Below are 21,930 nucleotides of genomic sequence, written 5' to 3'. Positions count from 1 at the left end.
TCGACATTGCCTTTAGTATTTCTTGGTATAATTTTTATGCTCAGGGGTTTATTTTGCCATTGTTTTTTATGGTGAAAGTTTTCATTGAAGTTTGCTTATGGTTCAGATGTTCCACTGGAGTTAGTCTTGAAATTATTTGTTGTAATTGCTACTTGAATTTGGTTGGATTTTATGAATGTCTTGAGTTGGAGCTTGGAGCTAAATTTTTTTCTGATTAGTTGTTGGAAAATGAGAGGTTCATGAAGTGGAATTGTTTGTTATTCAAGAAAATTTGGTGTGGATTTTGTTCTTATAGATGTAGATTGCTTTGTTCTAAAGATTTATTGTTGAAGGTTATGTGGTTCCTCTATTTTCATTTATGGAATGTGACCCTTCAATTGTAAAATGGTATGCATAAATTATCTTGTTGGTTGTCTTATTTGGCTCAATTTGGAAATTTATGGAGCAGATTTTTTATTCTTTCAAGAATATTGGATAAATGGTTTATAGGATTTTGGTCGATTTTGTTTCCACTTGGAGTAGTTGGGTTGCCACTAGTTATGCAGTTATTTTGTTGGATTTGAGTGGATATTTTTAATTGATTTAATTGGAGATACTTGGGGTTGTTTGGCTGCCCTCTTTCCCCTATAAATAAAAGGTGTTTTTAATGAATAAAAGAGAGTTATGTGAGGTATTTTTGGAAGCCAAAACCTGCGGGTTTCTTCATGGAAAAGCTTACGAGCTTGTTTCATTCCTCTCTTCTTCTAAGAAAGCTTGCGAGCTTGTCATCCCTTTCGTCTCAATTTCTAATCTCTTTCTTCTCTCCGCAAGTTCGACGCCACTTGTATCTTTCTTCTCAAGGAAATGCAATTTTTAGAGAGTTTATGGACTGATTTTTAGAGAGTTTATGGAAAAAGCTTGCGAGCTTGCGAGCTTGTTCCGGTTTTCCTCTCCCTCTAAGAAAGCTTGTGATCTTGTCCTCTGATGTAGGCAAGGGGGAGGGTCAAAACAGGTTGGGTTGAAATTTTTGTAAGTTCTATTAAAGTCGGCTCATTAATGAGCCTCTTCTTATTATTCAGCTCATAAATTGTGTATTTATTGCCAAAATTAGATTCATTACCCCTCCTTTACTCCCCTCTCTAAAGACTCTTTAGTTTCCCCACTCATGTCTCTTCCCCTTCTTGAGTCTCTTTGATTTCTCCATGGAATTAAGGTTGTGGGCTGTTGCCTTTTGGGATTTCTCCCAGGCTGCTTTCCCGTGAATCATATGCCCTGTTTCCTGTGCTAGCTCCTCGAGTCCCTTGCAGGCTAGACTTCCCGTGGCTTGCTGGCTGAGTTTCCAGTAGCTTTTTCTCCCTATTTTTAGTGCAGTTTTTTTGGGCTGTTTGTGGTGACTTTTGGCCTTCCTTTTCCCCTTAATTGGCTGTGTTTTTCCGTGGCTTTCCTTGCTGTTTTCTGTGCAATTTTTGGGGGCTGCTGTGGTGTCTTTTGGCCTTCCTCTTCTCCAATTTATGAGGGCTGTTTTAAGGGCTTTTGGGCTACTTCTTCCCTCCTATATATATGATTGTTTTGTACTGTTTTAAAGAGTTTTGATGGCTGATTTTTGGAGATAAAACCTGAGGGTTTTCTTTGGAATAGCTTGCGAGCTATGTCCTTCATCTTCATCTCCTCTCTATAGCTTGCGAGCTATACTTTGTCTTGGTTTCTAATCTCATTCTTCTTCCCGCAAGTATCCACCTCACTTGTACCCTTTTTCTCAACATTTGGCAAGCAGTTTTAGGAAAGTCGTTGTCTTTATTTTGTCGTTTGTAAGGGTCAAAAGTTTGTAAGTCTTTTATATTATAAAGTGAAGTTTTTTTTTTTTTTTGTTCAATTATCGTATTTTGTGTCTTTTGGGTATTCGTATATTTTCTATTACCTAGGAAGGTCTAACTTTTGCTTACAAAAATTTGGGAAGAAAAATTTGGGGGCTCTTCCCAAATTTTTGCTTGCATCATCCTCTCTTCGTCTCGGCCTCTAACCTCTTTCTTCTCGCCGCACGTGACCACCCCACCTGTTTCTTTCTTCTCAATCAATCAAAGAATGCAAGTTTAGGTGTATGTTTATGTTTGTGTTCGTAAGAGTCTTTTATCTTTCTTCTCAATCAATCTAAAGTTTGTAAGAGTCTTTTATCTTATAAAAATTGTATTTTGTCGTATTTTGTTTAGTTTTGAGTATTTTATGTAATTTTCTATTATCCTAGGAAGTGTAACTTTTGCTTACAAAAATTTGTGGTTTTTCCTAATTTTTGCTTGCATCAATATTTATGATGGCTGATGAGAGAATTCAATGTTGACTCCCTCATGTGTAAGAGATTTCATTTTTTATGCCCAAAGAGGCCAAAATTAGATGAAAATATATTAGCACTCACCTTTATTCACAAGGCTTCAAGGTAGAGGATCCAAATGAAAAATTATTTGATGTTATAAATTTTCATTTTATCCGGCACCCTGATTGTACTCTTTTTGTTATCTAATTAATATATTATGCTTTAAAAAAATGACTCTGACGAATTTTTCATAGTAGCACTCATTGCCAAGGTAAATTTAAACTCATATTAGCTTTTTCTTAGGAATAATATTGATGCCTTTGTTTGCAAACCATCTAAGATATTTAGTATCAACCTCGAAATCACCGCCATTAGCAAGCAATCCCATCGGAGACCAAAACAATATGTCAAAAGAAATGGAAAGACATAATTGAGATCTATGTTACTATCAAGAAAGAGGTTGAAAAATAAATGGCAGATTCATCCAAGAAATTTGGTATCTATAATGGGTGTCAAGCATAGTTATGATAAAGAAAACCAACAAGTAAATGAAGCATGATCAAAGGACTCCTACCCCTGTCAAGTATAAATGTTAATGTGAATTCAATAATGAGAAAACTTTGCTGAGTTTCCTCAATGCCTTTCTCACACAACCACTATATTACAATGCACCTAACTGATTAAGAGAGCACCAGCTTCATCATAAATGAGGTGGTTTCTACTACACAGCTTTTAAATTAGATGCAGCACGTTAAGATCCACCACTACAACTTTTTTTTGTATCCTTCTTTCATTTTTTAGGGGAGAGTTAAACGTATACTGCCTAGCATTTTACTTTGGTATCTCTACGCCATTTTCGATGTTCACATAACTTCCTAAAGATACTTTTTTCTGGTGAGTCCAGTTATACAGAATTGTCTGGAGCTTTCCCTTTCTTTTTGTTTTTTGAAGGAAGAAGTCCTTCCACTTTAAAAGGTTCTTTGGTCATATCCTTCGCAATGGTTTTAAAGTTCTATGTCAATTTCCATATTACTAATCTAGCTGAGGTCCATCCTCCAGAATATGTAAAAGTTGGAATTCATTAGCAATTTAGAAGAAAAACATAGAAGTGTAATTTATAAGTGTATGTGCATACTCAAGGTTAATTCCAAAAGTCTTTGCTTGCTTCTTGAGTACCATGGTATGGTCCGGAAGGTCAATCAGAGGTGTGGCCTCCGATCTACAGCCACGATCGAGTCTTTGTATTTCTGAGTCATTTCTATTATTTTATTATTTAGGTATTTTCTATTTGCTTAGTGTTATTTTGGTCTTTCCGTTTGTACCCCTTTAGAAGGAAGTGTCATGTGTGAGCCCAAAGGGCAATTTAGTCTTTTATTTCGTTAAGTCCATTGTACTTGGCTATATATAGCCCTTTGCTTATTATTTCTTGGTTAATGAATGATTGCTTATTAAAATTTTCCTCTTGCATGAGCACTGTGAGACCTTGCAAGTTTTAATCGAGAGAGATCCCTAGGAGAGGGAGATTTGCGCACCAACCAGCAACCTTGGAGACGGCCGGGTTTGTGGCTTGTTATCTTATTTGTTTTCCTTGATTCTCCCCTCCATCTAAACCGCCGGCTAACTTCCCCACCTGAGCCCCTTTCCACCTTCCCAAGCCCACGGCCAACCCATCACTCGACGGCCCCCCACCCAACCCGTGAGCCCTCTCTCCCTTGCCATCCTCATTTCCTAATTTGGGTTGAGAACACTTGGGTGAGTTTAAAATTCAAATCCCATAAATTTGAATTTCAAAATATTTCCTAACTTACCAATTCTATTTTTGGAAAGTTACTAAATTGATCCTTTTGAATTTCAAAATTCACCTTGGATTTATTTACTGCTTTCCTAAATCCTAAATCCCAAGTTAGGCAACCCAAATCCCCTCCCGAAATCCCCTCCTGGCTTTGAAAGCCGTCGGCCCCCCTGTATGGATGATTAGGATTTATTTCCTAATATCTTACTAAACCTCTTTGGAAATAAATTCCCCCTCCCTTGCCAACCGAAATTCTTTTAAGCCCAAGCCATTATTCACTTTCCAAAATCTATAGAGTGGAATTAGGAATTAACTCCCTAATTTCTCCCCATATTCCCACCAATCCCCTTACAAATTTTCTCAAAATCTGTCCGCAATACTTAGCTCTCCTTAGGGAAGGAATTTGGGAGCCCCCTTGCTGCTGGCCGAAACTCTCAAAGCCCCAACCTAGATTGCTTCTCTCCCCAATTTCCCTTTGCACCATCAACTCCTCACTTGAGTTCTAAACCCCAAAACCCTTTCTCTCCACTGCTATTCTTTCAAGAAAGAAATCTGAAATTTCTCTCAGAATTTTGGATCAAAATCTGAAACTATTTTCATATCTTTGGTAAACGGACTTAGAGCGTGCTCCCTCTCCACTTGCAAGAGAAACTTCTTTCTCTTTGCTACCATTCGAGAGGTGTATCAAGGGCTAAGGAGATTCTACCTTCAATTATCCATAAATGGCGGATCCGGAGACTGAATACGGCATAACTTGGGACGACAACGGCTTCATCGACATCCTATGATCAACATTCTTTGACGTGAGCCCGAGGATTGATCACACCGTCGAAGACTACTTGGAGCGGATTCTAGACACCTTGGTGGAAGCTATCGACGAACACTTTGAAGGCGTTGAGTGGAGGATCTCCACCACTCCCTGACGAGTTCTACTTTCCCCTTGATCTTATCTCTTAGTCTAATCTCTCTTGGTTTGATTGCAGTCACGACGGACCCCTCGTCCTTGCTCTTGCCAAGCTTAGTAAACGTAGGGTTTGAGTGTGCCTCTATATTTTCTGATTCTCGTTGTTAGACTAGGGATTTCTTTGAACGCTACTATTTGTCATTGTATTATTTTCTGAATTTATTTTGTTGGTTCCAAAACTCTTGCTACGCAATTTTTGCCTGATCGGGTGTGACCCCCTTATTTGTTTTGACTTGTCGTTCTAATTGCTAGAAATTTTGTTCCTAATTATTCTAATCAAGAATTGTGCAAAATCTAAATGAATTAAAACATTTCATACGTAGTCCTGCATCATGTTGTCTTAAATTGTACCATTTCTTCCACATATTCTTAAGATAACCCATATTAGAGGATACATCTTTATTGAATAGTTTACATAGTACAAGCATGAGTTTATATATAGGCTAAAGGAAAGGACATAACAACAAAGGTTAATAGAATAAGAAAAAATCCTCCCAATAATAAAAATATATAATAATAATAAACAGAGAGATTCCTACTATAAATAGTTATAATAGGATAATTTAGAAATAATAACAAGGTGTTGGGTTCAATGATAGAGCTATCATTTAGACTTAGAAGAGGCATTATTAGTTTTCATGTGCATAGACTGGCATCATCTAGAAAAACTAAATAAATGATTGCAATTATAATTTAAAAGTATTAAACAAAATGAAGTACACTGTCCATGCGCCATCTGATATAACAAATTTAACAGTATGATTCATGCTTTGAATGAAAGTACACTGTCATGGTTGGAGTCTTTAGTATATTTTCTGATAAGCTGAGCTAGAATAATTTACTTAACCATGTGAAAAACAACGAATAGAAACTATGAATGGGTTGACTAAATTATCATATACTCCAAGTGATGCAAATGTATCTATCGACTATCCATCAAGCATGACACAACATCAGTTATAAAAACCTAATAAGCAAATAAATGCTAATTTTTTAAACTCTAATATACTTTCTGAGGACCTTTAATTTATTCACATAATATATAAAATTAGCACCATATATCCAAGTTTATTATATGTTATAATTTGAACTACAACACTTAAGGAAAAAAGACACTACAAGATGAAGTACAGAGACAACTATGGGAAGAAAAAAACTATATATGAGATGGCATAATGATAAAGTGAGGTGCCTATATAATACAAAATGAAACCTGAACACTGACCTTATCAAGAGAAATAATCTTGTCCATTGTCGAAAGATTGATGATTACCTGTAAAGATCATATGACATGCACTGTTGACGTTAGCTCCCAAAGAAGGAATTTTAGATTCTTTAGCAATCCTGACGAAGATAAAGTTGAATTATAGTTGCATTGGGAGATTTGTTCAGTAAGCATACGGGAACAAAGTATTGTATTGATTAAAACTTAAAGCTGAAATTGAAAGAACATCGTACACGAAATGGCACAACGAGAGTTTCCAGTTACGACAACATTAGCCTTTGTTTTTTTTTTTGGGAGGGTACAACAATTTTGTTTTTTTTTTTTTTTTTTTTTTTTTTTTTTTTTTTTGGGGGGGGGGGGGGAGTTGCCTTTCTTTGGATAAAATTAAAATATATATATATATATATATCAATTCTTTTGTGGTGCCAGAATAACTCTTTAGGGCCTCTCAAGTTATGAAAACCAAAACATCCCCTTTATCACATTACAGGAGTATGAATCCTAGGAAATGACAGGTAAGACATCCGAGAAATTTTAATTAATGACCTGACTATTTCCTGATAAAATTGATTTATTTATCCACAGCATTATTTTCCCAATAACTTGTGGAACTTGAACACACTCTCCACCAATCCCTTTAGGTTTAAAGTTAAGATTTGGTTAATGCCAACTAGTAATTATGATGGGTACCAAGTTATCAAAAGTTCAATGCACTATTTTTCTCATGTAAAGGAATGCTATGTTTATTAGTAATAATAGAAAGTATTTTACAAGATGCTATCTCCCAAATTGAGGTAGCCCAAATAACACAAATAGGTCAACCTTAACTTATCGGGTTGGATGTCTACAATACCTCAATCTTGATAGCCAAAAGAACATAGAAAAATGAAAAGGCTGCGATCTCCATCAAACATTCTAGAGGCCATTGAAAGAATTCAATAAATAACAATGATATCCGAATAACATTACTATCTCCCTAACAATATACAAATAGGTTGGCTTCTATAAGTTCACCGTAAACAACTTAATCATGATGTTTAAGTAGGGCAATAATGTAACACTAAAAAATATACGAATATATTATTAAAATTTACTTAAAATTGCAGTCCCTTAATTTCTACGCCTCTTGAACATAAAACTGTTTGTGATATTCACGAGGGGCTAAAATTAAGAGATAACAATTTTAAGTAAATATTAATATTATCTTTGTATATTTTTAAGTGCTACATTATTGACCTCTACTTAAACATCATGCCTAAGTTTTTTACCGTGAACTTAGAGAAAGCAACCTAGTGTTCATTATCAAGGAGATAGTAATAATATTTGTGTGAGTGCTCGTGTGCACATTAAATATAAGTTCATTTTGATTTTACTGCTCATGCATTACTATAGCATCCATAGTGAAGTCCACTAACCAATACATAATATATACCAATGATAGAAATTTATATAAGATATTGAAAGATACCTGCTATGGAAATTCCACTAGCCAGCCATGGTGATGCAAGGCTAGGGTTTAAATTGGCCTGATGAGAGAATGACTGAGTGTTTCTGTTTTATGTCATATCTTATTCAATTATCAGTAATAAATATAATTTCATTTACATAATAATTAATTTTAAATTTAGATTTTTTGGAATAACCTAATTAAATTAAGCATATTAAAAATAATATATGTCAGCATTTCCTTTCTAAAAATCTTTATTGCTCATGCGCATCAATTTTTTGTCGTCACCTTATGCACAAATAAATATTTTGGCATTCATGTTAGCCAATTTTAGTGGTCTCGACGCAACTTCAATATTTCTTTCCGAATGTGGTGATTCTAACAATAATATCAAATCTAGAGTAATTTTGAAGTATCAAACATAACAACACAGTCCGTTTTGGGAAAACTGCAATGGTTGAGTGATTTTCATTGTGATGACACATTTTGAACTAATCCTGCATGATATCACATTTGTTGTCCATCTTTTTTGTCATATCCGTGTTGACCCTTCTCTGTAAAAAAAAAAAAAAATCAATTAACTACTCTGCCTGCACGTCGTCGCACGTCTGCGACTTGTCTTGCACGACCCACGTCGCACGATCTTCTCGCGACGTCAAAAGGACAAAGAGAGGAAGGGATTCGAGATATTCAGTGGTCTCGACGCAACTTTAATATTTCTTTCCGCATGTGGTGATTCTAACAATAATATCAAATCTAGAGTAATTTTGATGTATCAAACATAACAACACAGTCCGTTTTGGGAAAACTGCAATGGTTGAGTGATTTTCATTCTAGATGACACATTTTGAACTAATCCTGCATGATATCACATTTGTTGTCCATCTTTTTTGTCATATCCGAACAAGTTAATTTGTGAAACTTTTACTGAGAGGCCAACAGGCTTGTCAAAAAGTTGCATCAGAACCAGGTTGAATTCTAAGAATTACATATGGAAGTTGATTAGATTTAGTGTCACTGAGAAAGAAAATTAACAATGATTTTATTACTATTGTGCCTAAATGGGTGTAATCTTCATACTTGAGTGGTGAGACAACCCATGTATTGCATATTTCATATGATATATTATGCATGAATACGAGCATAAAAACATGCAGTTAATGACAAAATCATAAGTTGCAAGAAACATGAAAGTGGATGTATCTAACTAAATAAATGGTCAATCAGCATAACCAAATATGACACCTAAGATACCCCAGACATTTGGACCAATGAAGGCAATAGTCTCATAGAAGAAATATAACTGTTCACCATAACAAGTAGCTTTGATGATTAAAAATATGATGCAAATATAAATGATGAAAATTATGATGATAATATTGATGAAAAAGATGCAATCTTTTTGTTGAGCCTGCTGTACCTTCAAAATTAATAACACTAACAACACTTGAAGTACAAAGTACCAGTACTCGTGTGGTGTAGAGATTGATAAGTACTTGAAGTTGTTTCAGATATTAAAGCCAAATATGTTTAAGGGAGTAATATATTTTATAGTTGATGATTGAATCATCAGGATTTAGAAGAACTTGAATGGCATGAAGTGTTGATGTGATAGGTGGCTATCCTTGGTCACCATTACTCTATCAAGAGAGGCAGATGTGTAGAAAGGCCAACATTTGGAGAAATTTGAATGCAATGTTAAGAAGTTGATCACTTGCGATGAGTTCAAGCAAATTTTCGGAGATTTATTTGTTACTCCTTCTACAAGTCAAACAATGCAGGAGAGTTTTGCAAGTCCAACTCAAGGAATAAATATGGTGATTTGATATGAGGCCCAATTTACATCATTATCAAGATATGATACACAATTGATTAGTAACCGACTTGAGAAAAATTACAGATTTTTGACAAGGTTGAGGGATGAAGTATGCCAATCTTTGATTACACTTCACATTAAGAATTTGTTGAGTTAGTGGAGACTACAAGATTATTAGAACACGTATGACTGTGCAAAAACAAAAATGAACACTACAACAATAAAAGGACACTTGCCAGGTGAGGAAAGAATAAGAAAAGATCTATTGTCGCATCCTAAGATTCACCAAGCTTTAAAATAGGCATTGCTAAAGTGTATTCATCTTTGTTTCGACAATAGTATTTTGAATCCTTGCCCTCCTCATGTTAACTGTAACATTGTTTGTTCTTTTTTTTTCACTTTTCCTTTGGAATTCTTTGTAATTGTCTCTTGATGAACTCATCATTTATAGGATATAAAAATTTTACTTTATAAATATATAAAAATCTTAAAACCATGGAAATACTACATCAACAACATCATCAAGCCTTTATCCCACTATGAGAGGTCGGCTACACGAATCATTTTTCTCCATTGTGTCTTATTAAGAGTCAAATTCTCATTAAAATCTAATAAAGAAATGTCAGTTCTAATATTTTCTAACTAAGTCTTTTTAGGACTACCTCTACATTTCTTAACACAAGCCAAATATAATACATCTACCCTCCTAACTGATTCATCGCAAGGCTGCCGTTTTATATGACCAAACCATTTAAGGCGACACTCCCTAGTCTTATCTGACACTAAAGTTACTTCAACCTTTTCACGTATATGCTTGTTTCGTATCCTGACTCTAAGAGTGAAGTCACTCATCCAAATGAGCATAATCATCTCTAAAACACTTAATATTATTCTTCTCTTTTAATGACCAATATTTTGCGTCATAAAGCAATGCAGTCTCATCACCATCTTATAGAATTTTCCCTTAGGTTTGAGTGGTACTTTTCTATCACACAACAAGCCCGATGCATTCCTCCACTTCAACCAACCAACTAGGATTCTACTAATAATATCTCCATCAATTTCACCATCACTTTGAATAATAGACCTAAGATATCTAAAAATGTGTACTCTTATTTATGATTTGATTGCTTAAAGTCACAAAACCCCCACTAGATCTATTACTATTAAAATTACACTCCATATTTTCAATTTAGATCTACTCAAACAAAAACCTTTAGATTCTAATGTTGACCTCCATAATTCAAGCTTACCTTCAGCTTCCTCTCTAGTATTATAAAAGAGAAAAATATCATCAACAAAAAGCATACACTGGGGTACATCCTCTTGAAAATATCTAGTAAGAACATCCATGACTAAAGAAAAAAGATTGGGCTTAAGGATAATCCTTGATGTAATCCAACTGCAAAAGGATAATACTAGGAAGATTTGAACACAAGTAACAGCCCGTGCATAAATGTCCTTAATGACTTCAATATAAGCATTATTAACCCTTTCTTTTCTAGAACTCTCCAAAACCATGGAAATACTACTTTGAAAAAAAACTTAAAATGATGTAAAAAAACTTGAAATGCAAGGAACAAACCATAAAAAAGCTATGGAATAATGAAATATCATAACTAAGTAAAAGTTAATAAATGCACGCCAAAAAATTCTAAAATCTAAGATAATATGATGATAATACCAATAGAATTATTACCTGTAGCAACCCCTTGCAATTAATTCTCGACTTTAGCAATTAAATCTAGAGAAAGATTATGAAACTATCTCATAGAAAGATAAAAGTAATTTTCATGCATTTTTATTTGTATTATCATAAAATACCACATAATAAAAGTGAATGTTCTTATTGATTTAGGCATTGACCTAAGTTCATGAAAGTACTACTCAAATATTTATACTCATAAGTCATTTTCATACATTTTCATTTGTATTATTGATTATTTAAAATTCACAAATTAAACAAATTATTAGCATTTGTTTTTAATAGCTCTCAAAAATATTGATATAGATGCATGGTATAAATCTAGATCTATAGAAGTTTATTTATGGAATTTTAAGTATATATTTACATGCACATACATGAATTAACATTTTTTTACAAGAATCATGTAACAATGCATTCATATCATATCACTTTCAATCATACTCTCTCACACCCTCCTATTTTCCCATTCTCATCACCTTTCGACATCTTCTACTACCGATTCAATTATGGCATCATCCTCTTCCCCATACTCAATGCCTCTTTTTTTGGCTCAGTTTAGTGTGGCATGTTCATGGTATCACCTTGTCACCACATGCTGTGCCTTACGTTGTAGGGTTTTGAATCTCTTTGCTCCTTATTGCTCACCTAAGGTCATTGTCCTCATTGTTTCATGCAGAAGATGGGCCAATGTCTTCTTTCACCCTGTCATCTCCCCGAGCCAATCTTTGTCAGGGAGGTTTTTCTTGTTGTGCAATCTTCTCCAGTTCGTTCGTCCATCATAGCTCCAGCTAATCCTATTCCAATGTCCTATGTTGTCTTCTCTATCTTCGCCTTAAGTGTGGACTTATCCATTACCTTGCCTCCTCACCCACCTCTATCCTATCTTTTTCATTTGTTGATCCTCTTTTTGCGTCCTCTGATGGTGTTGATTGTGCCCCTAAGCATGCTGGTGTAGCCATAGCTCCTCTTAATGCTCATTATTCCTCTCTGATTATATTTTTCCTAGTGGTCATGCAGACATTCCAATGGTGGTTGGTGGTCTTTCACTGTAATATATTGAAACTATAAGGGGCTGGGGTTTCTATTCTTCCTAGTTGGGTCTGGTGACTTTGGCTCCTTTGAAACTTTCATTATTTTCCTAATTAGAGCCCAATCATAAGTCTTTGATTCTTCTCAACATAAACCCGCTCACATTTTTTATAAAACATAAAATTTCAAAATCATTTGCTCCCTTTTTCTTTCTCGTTAATTGAAAATTCAACTCTTTCATATCCAAGTATGAAGGTTTTTAGTAAATTTATGATTTATTTGGATTTATGTAGTGATTAAACCGTGTTTCTTCTTGGCTCTCATCATGTGCTCATTAATTTATCTATTGACACATCCGTCTTACTATATGCATCGGTTTCCACTACGAATGTTGAAATGGCCTCCTTTCTTTGACCAATCTGCAGAGCCTCCTATAACCCCTATGAGGCTGATTTTCTATCAATTGCATATTCATTTTTTTAATCAATCTACACTATACAAGCTTGGATCTATTTTTGGTAAAAATATTAAAGTATATGCTGCTGCAACTAGACTATTAAGGCCATCTATGGTCGAAGTTTTGGTTGAACTTACATGTTTATGTTCCATTAGTAAGGGAAGTATGGATCATCACCTCTACATGTATTTATTAACAAAATATAGAATTTGACGGTCTTCCTTCCTACTATAAGGCATGTAAGATTATTGGACATGACAAATCAATTTGTTTTTAAATTCCATCCTAAAATGATAAAGTCAATAGCTACAAGCCGTTCTAACCAACATATCCCCCTTGAGCTTTGGACTCACTTGGGGTATCATGAATATATTCACAAGCTCTTTGTTTAGTTTGTAAAAGTAATGAATATTGAATATACTAATGTAAATGTCAATAATGATAGCAACCCTAAGTGTATGGTGAGCTCTCTCCTATAATTACTGGGATTGCTTAGGTTTAAACTCGCTTGGAGATGTATTAGGCAGAATTGATCTGAAGATTGCTTTCCTACCATTCAATTCTCTTGTTACAGTCTTAGCTGCCCTTCATTATAGTTGTGAGGTAAGGGATGGTGTGGGCTCATTTCAAGCTTGCACTTATGCATGTAATAACATTGATTTGTGTCCAACAGATGTATTAGCTCCTCTTGATCATCTTGTTTTTGATGATATTGGCGATTCAACTTTAAATTTTGATGATTCGGATATTAACATTTCTAATATAGAAAAATAAGTTGACAAAAGGTTTCCAATCTTCTGTCAGATGGGGCAGATATAGAAAGAAAATATATCACCACAATCAAGGATTTACAAATCTTCAAGCAAGACACTTTAAATGATTGTCTACGGGTTCTTCTCTTTCATCATATGATTTCTTGTTTCGTTGCTACCTTATGATATAATTTAATTCTTTCTTGGTCAAATAGCAATTCATTTGTTAGAAAATTTTGCTTTAAAAAAAAAAGCATATCATATTCACATGACTGCATGAATTTTAAATAATTGTTTATGGAATGTTTTGATTGTCCTCATGGGTTACCTTTGCAAGCTACTCACTCATACAGCAATCATATGATGTCCCCTAAATTAAGTATACAGTTAGACCTTCATGCTAGGCCCATATACAAAGTAGGTGACACTTGTACTTAGCGCTCCAATACATGTTATAGCATTTTTGTACACAAATCTTTGCAAGATTGTATTTATTATGGTGCAACTCATATGATGCCAATGATGTATAATATAGCATTGAATAGCATACTATAATATAGTACAATAAAGTATAGTTTATTATAAAATAGTAAAGTATAGTATATTAGTACATACTATAGTATGGTATAGTATAGAGCAGAGAGAAAGATAAAGGTTTCTCATCCTAGAAGCCTCATGTTACTCATTGAGGTCCTTATGGTGAAGCTTATATTGTAAGAGTATTTGATATTAAAAAAAATTTAACAAAACAATCACGATAAAGATGTAAATGTAATGCCATTCAATCTTAGGGATCTAAATAGTATTTTTAAAAAAGCAAACCAATATAAAATGATCTTATCTCAGGGACTTATGTGCAGAGGCATTCGCCTCACTGAAGCGCCAACAAAAAATATTGCGTACTTGTTCAAGTGAAATATTGCCCACAAATACAAACCACACAAAAGGATGATATAGTGATTACCTCATCATAGACAGGCACACTTCCACCTACTAGTCCAGTATTACCACCCTGTGGAACAACAGCTAAACATCTGGAGTTGCAATATTTAAGAATTTTGGACACCTGAGGAATAAAGCATGAACTAATATTTACACAAGATGCGTATGCTTGATTTATATATTTTGAATAACCAAAAATAATAAAAAATAATATCGAATAAATTACTAAACACCTTTTGGTTTGGCCAAAAAAAGTCAACCGTGTCTGATTAGCAAGCATGAATAAAGAAGCATGAAACTAATGATTTACTTCTAGATTAAGGAAGAATTGTGAACATCAAAGGTATGATGAATTTATTAAAATTTGTATGATGGAACATTGATGCATTAGTAGTAATCAAAATTTCTCTAAAGCATAGGATTATATTAAGGGCCAACATTAAATGTATATATATTGTATTTTCTATGGAGATGGTTATAAAAGATATTCTAAATGAGTACTTAGGTGAAATATATTTATGAATGACATAGTTCTTATATATGAGATCACTTTAAAAATAGATGAAATGTATAATAATGGATAATGTTTTAAGAAATTAGGGGGCTTACGAGTAATAAAACAAGATCAGATGTATGATATGCAACTTAAGTACATGTAAAGCTAATCATTATTAAACCAAGTCGTTATTAGATGTATAGATGTAGGTAGCATTGTTACAAGAGATTTGACAATCCAAATGAGAAGATAACTTATAATGTTAAATTTGGACAATTATAATGAAGAAGTGGTTCCGAACTACTAATAAGTGAGTGTCAAGTGTTGAGCATCACAATCATCTCCAAACAATGAGCTTAACAATAATGCTAAAAGTTCAAGAAGGATGTGTTGCAAATTTTCAAAAAAAAAAGGTAGATAATAAATTAGCATTAAAGGTTAGAATAAAAAGGGTAGAATAAAATTGCTATGCAAAATTAATATAAAAAAAATAGACAAAACCTCAAGTAACATAAAACTGAATAGAAAGTGAGGATTCAAAAGCCTTAATTTTCCATGGCATTCTTCTTCAACCAATATATAGCATATCCGGTTATTGTCCCCTTTAAACTATATATAGAAAACTTGAAACTCCTCTCACATTCTCGAAAACAATCATGGTAACAAAAAAAACAGCTAACACCATTTATACATGTATTGAATAAAATAAACTTGAATTAATTAATTTCTAAGAGAACAATTTTGGTAAGCTTCTACATACCTCTTCAGTGTTTCTAGGTAAGAGCAAAAGCTGACTTGAACCTTTGTACTTGCGCATCCAATCAACATTTGCAGCAAGCAATCTATCCTCATCCTGAATAACGTTTTTGTGACCTAATATCTCTTTGAAATGAAGAACATCATCAGGATTTATAGTTGAAAAGGCTGGATTCCTCTTTGCATTTGTAGCGGCTGAGCTGAATAGCCTATGATGAAAAGCACCGATATTAACCATTTCCAAAGTTCTTTGTCTCTTAATAGCTCCAAAATAACTTGGCATAAAGCAGCATTTCGAAGGATCTAGCTCTCTACTCAATACTGAAAAGTTTTTGGAGGACTGCTCTACAGCTTTTCCACGAGTATAAAATAAGCCTGAGAAAAGTCTCAAACTCTATGAATTAGAACCATAATCACAAAATTAATTAATATACGAGGACATGTATAATGCTCAAGTATAACATACTGGTGATAACTAAGTTAATGTTTTCCAGGAACAAGCATATTAAACAAAGAAAAATCTTAAATAGTGTCATTGTTGCGTCGAATTAAATCAATCCAACAGGTATAAGGAAGTAGATAGATAGACTATGCCACTTAAAGAATAAATGAACAACAAGCGCAAGTATGAGTGTAACACTCAATCAAGATTAGCAAAAGCTTGCGCAAACAACAAAATCAAACAATTAAAATCTAAGATATAAGTGTATAATACAAAGTGAGTGAGTGAAGTTGTTAAGCTTAAAAATAACAATTCACTTGAAGACATACGCTCTAATTATTAAAAGATCAAACATCAAAGCCAAACAACAAATGTTCACACATTGATTATGGTGATTACAAAGAGAACCTTGTTATATGTATGAGTATAAATTTCATAGCACAATTAATAAATCTACTAAATCACAATGACATAAGAACATTGGCATGTGAATCACCCCAAGAATAATAAGCATGCTTGTTTATTACATAAATGATCAAGATTTAAAAAATCTACATTAAACAATAGATTTTTTTACGTGATTTGATGCCCAATTAGCCTGCATTCATACCCAAGGATCCCCTTACTTAGTATTCCACTATCTCTCTCCTTATGATAGAGAAGCCCTCTTACACTCAGTATAATAGCCTTTACACCTTATGTTCAACTACAATCAACGGTGGCAAGTGGCGAAGGCCAGCTCGCAACGCGACGGCGTGAGCACGGGTGTGACTTGCTAGTGCGTCGTGAGCGTGGGTGCAAGCCTGCGAGGCTGCGAAAGCGTGGTGCAGTACAGGACTACAGGTTGCAGGATGAGGACCCGGGGACAGGGCGAACCCAGAGCGGATCAAATTTGGGTCGTTTTCGGATTAACGGGTTGACCAGGACATGACTCAGTTTTTTAAATGAGTCAAGAATTAGAATATGAACCCGACCCATTTGTTAAACGGTTCAACCCAAACCCAAATTTTTCAGATCGGGTTCGAGTCGGGTATTCATGTCGTGCCATCAATTGGCACCTCTACGTCCAATTGGGGCGACTGCAACTACCTATAAAAGTAGCTATAAAATTGTCAAGAAAAAGAGTTTTTTTAAAAAAATTCTTTCGGGTATTATAGACTTTTTACTTTTTGAATAAGTCGAATAATTATTCTTACAGCTACCACATTCAAACATAATTGGTAGAGAAAATGTTGTTTCTCACCAAAATAATTTATAAAAAGCAACAAGAAGAATGCATTAAAATAGAATTGTAGCAAATATATGTAAGGTAAAGCTATGAAAAAATGAACTCTAATACAACCTTAGATCAACCCTTGCACTTGAGTCTCCATAAAGTGTACAACTTAAGCTCTCGTACAAGTATCAAACAAGTGAACACCATCCTCATCATCATGATTGTCACAAATTGAATGACTTGAAAGACAATACTTTTATAATCATAAGATGATATCACATATAGATTATTATCATCAAATAACCAACAAGCCACACAGACATATAAGCTTATGCAATTATTATTGATAGCACAATAATGATGTGCCTTTATAATATAGCACATGTTGCCCTTTGGGGTTCTATTACCATAAATTACTTGTCCAATCTACCATTTGATAAAGAAAATGAAATAACATCACTACACTAGAAGGTTGCATAACATGGATGGAAACTCATATCATCTAAGATGGGTAAGAGAATATAATTAACATAACAGCATAAAAAAAATAACCACTAAATACCTTATATTCCTACTACCATATCTATCTATAATTGTATGATACTTTTGTGCAAGTAACAAAATGGGATTTTCAGCAATTGAGAACTATCATGTCCACAAAAACAATTTCCATTGTGACTTGAACATCACGAGTTTGATTTCAAAGAAATAGGCACTCAACAATGAAAGACTAAGGCCAAGTATATCAACCTCTCCACAAATCCTATATTGATAAGAGCATAACCCTTTTTTATACTTAATAACTAAGTTAATTACTTATCTTGGTAAGAAGAAAAAGAGAAGAATAGCTATTGCTTTCATCTCCTATGAAAGCTCTAGTTATTACTTCTTGTTCATACCCAAAGAAATATGGGTATATTCATGCAACACAATTTTGATTTTTCCCAAAAGAAACACTTGATAACAAACAATATTAGAGAACCAACTTCACCTCAATTAATCTCCATTGGTAACTGAAACAGCATATGAATAAGCAAATTAGCATACCTAGTCTAATTGCAACAGACGAAATGCAAAGAGCTACCCATTACAACAAGCATTCAGCACAACCGCTGTCAAGTTTATAGTAATACTCTAGTTAGTAAAAACAGGTTCACTGATCATCTCATTGTGAAAACAATAGCTGCTAATGATTAAGTGGATAAAAGGACGACGAGGGAAAAACATATGATTAAAAATGAGATTAGACTTGATAAAGAGAATCAAAACTTAGCACATTGAAGTTCTTTTTTATCTTTAGACACAGTAAGGAGATCCTTGATTAACATCACAACTACTCACAAAGAAATAAGAAATAGGGAGAGAAGGCTAGGGTTGGTGATATAATAAGAAAAGATTCAGTTTCAAAACAGTGATCAACTTTCAAGGAGGAATTTAGACTCTATTTATATAAGTAGCCTTGGTATAATTTACACTAGAAAATTTAACAACTTAAAACATCATATATGAGCCTACTAGAGAGAAAAATGCAAATAACTAAAACCCTTTTATAACTTCTCATTTCATGAAAAAATAAGGACTTTACCATAACTTAAAAAAATAACATGAAACATGAAAACATCTAAAATGACAAAAAAATTATATTATTGAGCAATCATGTGTTGCATCAATTCTCTTAACCCCAAAATAACTATTCTCTCGAAGAATTTGATAGAGATTCTACAAGTAGACGAAGTAATTCATGAGTTGTAATACCTTCAAATGTTTAGCATCAAGAAGTGTCATTAAAAACACACTTTATGAGTGTGTTTAGCAGTGCTTTATCGTATCATGTCTTAGCAATGTGCATTTGACTCTAGTTAAAAATGAAATACTAGTTCAAATGTTATGGTTCAGTTCAACATCTACTGCAATAGCTATAGCATATATGTTTGCTTCTTAGTATTGGTTCTCGTAGTCATTAGGTTGTTGCTTGTTGGTTATTCATTTTCTCCCTCCATAGGTACTTAGTGGTGATTATCCTATTCACACTTTCTTGTCATTGGATTTCTTATATGTTTCTCACTAGATCTTATTGTTGACACTAGTAACTTCTCATTCATAAGTTTTTTTTTTTTCGCAGCAGTACTTCTCCTTGCAATCTTTACATGCTTCTCGACGCCTCATCCACGCACTTCTCCATGCCTCATCCACGCACTCTCTAGCTCAATATTGCCTCGCCTCAATCACTAGTTGATCTATGAATCACAAGTATTCTTAATTTTTAATTATTATTTTATCACTTCATTCTTTATATCATTGATTCATTTTTTAGATTTTTAGATAACTTAAAATTATGGTTATTAAATGTATCACTACATGTTTTAAAAATTAGCACCGTACATGATTTAGGTTTGGTCAAATAAATTATTATTGTATGTGTGTGCGCACACACAAACACATCATGAGTCCACTAGTTAGTAAAAAATATTGCTTTATTTTGCGCCTAGTTCATTACATTTACATTGCCTTTTGCTCAGCATTTTGAAAATGCTAGCATCAAGTAGCAGCAATCATGAGTATCCCTTAACCAATAGTAAGAGGAAGTGATTGCCAAGTTGTTGCATCGGTTGAACCATGAACCTAAACGTAGAAAGCTAGGGCATAGATAATCAAGGCAGCATGAATTCTACGATCACATGATATAATGGAGCCATAGGATGCAGATCTTAGACGTGGACACTTTTTCTTCAATTAATGGATCTTTTTTTGTAGTCGTTCAACTTCATCTTGTATGATCTTATCTTCCAACTATGGAATAAATTTTAGCATTTATTCTTCATGGACTTCAACCTTGACAATGCCTCTTGAACCCATCTAATTTGTATCCCAACCATTAGAAAGCTTGTTGAAGGAAAAAACTATGGAGAACCTAAATATAATAGTCATCAACTATCTCAAGATTAAAAATGGAGATTGTTTTATCTTGCTCATCCAAAAAATATTCATTATCATATACATCTCCATAGATCTCAAAAGGATGTGCTATGAAAGAAACCAACGCAAGATGCAACGATCTAAGATATATGAAAATAACTATGATTAAATCACCAATTGATGAGTGCATTTATTGAAGAATGAAAATTCACAAAGATAGATGTCCTATCATGTGTAGAAGCTGGAGCACAAAAGGGTCCATCATAATATGAGCTAGGTTGAGAAAACTGACAAGAAACATAACATAATGCATAAATATAAAGCGCGGAGTGTTGACGAAGTTATTAAATGTATCACTAAATGTTTTAAAAATTAGCACCTTACATGATTTAGGTTTGGTCAAATAACTATGATTAAATCACCAATTGATGAGTGCATTTATTGAAGAATGAAAATTCACAAAGATAGATGTCCTATCATGTGTAGAAGCTGGAGCACAAAAGGGTCCATCATAATATGAGCTAGGTTGAGAAAACTGACAAGGAACATAACATAATGCATAAATATAAAGCGCGGAGGAGTGTTGAGGAAAATAGTTCTTTGAGTCTGATGGTTGAAGGGAGGGAAATGAGTGCAGGAGAGAAGGATGGTCAGCCAAAACATTAGAGAAGGAGAGAATAAATTATGCCTTGATTATAAAGTGGAATTAATTATTTTTAGAATTGCAAGGCCATTTTGGATATGAACTTAAAAAATTTTAACAAAGTAAACCACTGTGATCAAAAGTTGGCAGCTTGCCCCATAATTTAAACAATGACGAAGGAGTACAAGGGTTGGGTTTGGTATGGTTCGGCTTGGTTAGTCGAGTTTTGCAGGGCTTGTTCCATATTTGGGCAGGTCTCAATCATAGGCACTTTCATAGACTTGAAGTGGAAATTTGGAGAAATTATCATTTGAAGAATTGTAGATGATATGAGAAAAATACCACCAAAAATATAGAATTTTGATAAAACAAGATAGTTATTGTCCAAATTTTGAGAGAATCAAGACAGAAATGACATGCAAGCAAAGCAAAAGATTGTGAAGAACATAATGATGATTGGAAATGCAATATTAAGATAGATAAGATGAATCCAAACCAAGCACATGGCATAAACCTTCTTCATGAACCTTGCACATAGGATGAATTAACCTAACAACCATTCATAAAGTGAGGGAAAAAAGGGAGAGGAGATGGCAACTTCACTAATGAAGTGAGGAAAAAAAGGGAGAGGAGGTGGCACTTTCATGTTAGAATAATCAGAAATGGTTGATAAAAAAATCAGAAATGGTTGATGTATTTAGTCATTGGAACCATGGCCCATATAAATATAGAATGCACGTGTTGCTTGCGTAGGAAAAAGGTCAGCCGTGCTACAATTTTTTTTAGTTTATGCTTCAAGGGAAAATCAATAATATTTGTATTGTGGTACTAGGATTTCAAGTGGAGAGGGTGAAATGGTTAGCCCAAGTTAGCAGGAAGCATCCATATTATACATAGCTACAAAAGAACTTCTGAGTGCAACTTCCATACTACATATAGATAAAATGTAACTTATTCCAAACTTTGCAGGACCACTAGAGCCGCTCCTTGGTTCCACTGAACTGCTAGACAGCATGAGATACACGGAGCCCTGCTCAAGATC

The 21,930-nt window shown here is 34.0% G+C and overlaps 1 protein-coding gene across 5 annotated transcripts in view; it reads right to left on the bottom strand.

Annotated features, from left to right (window-relative positions):
• The window catches only part of LOC110103843 (probable D-2-hydroxyglutarate dehydrogenase, mitochondrial), a 105,827-nt gene extending 85,357 nt beyond the window's left edge, over positions 1–20,470 (bottom strand). For 2 of the 5 annotated variants that reach the window (XR_003702233.1, XM_028699061.1), the window contains exons 1-3: positions 15,676–20,349; positions 14,442–14,543; positions 6,269–6,316 (exon numbers count right to left, since the gene is read on the bottom strand). Coding sequence is in view for 3 of the 5 variants with exons in the window: in XM_028699061.1 (XP_028554894.1) it covers positions 6,269–6,316; positions 14,442–14,543; positions 15,676–15,954 (429 nt within the window). In the remaining 2 variants the exon portion in view is untranslated. Of the gene's footprint in view, positions 1–6,268; positions 6,317–14,441; positions 14,544–15,675 lie in introns of all 5 variants that reach the window. The other 3 variants (XR_003702234.1, XM_028699060.1, XM_028699059.1) reach the window with 3 other exon arrangements.
• Positions 20,471–21,930: the final 1,460 nt, after the last annotated feature.

Source organism: Dendrobium catenatum, unplaced genomic scaffold (assembly GCF_001605985.2).
Source record: "Dendrobium catenatum unplaced genomic scaffold, ASM160598v2 fragScaff_scaffold_1211, whole genome shotgun sequence".
Classification (NCBI taxonomy): domain Eukaryota; kingdom Viridiplantae; phylum Streptophyta; class Magnoliopsida; order Asparagales; family Orchidaceae; genus Dendrobium; species Dendrobium catenatum.
Note: the sequence above shows the minus strand (reverse complement) of the source record. Positions and strands in the feature narration are given on the sequence as shown.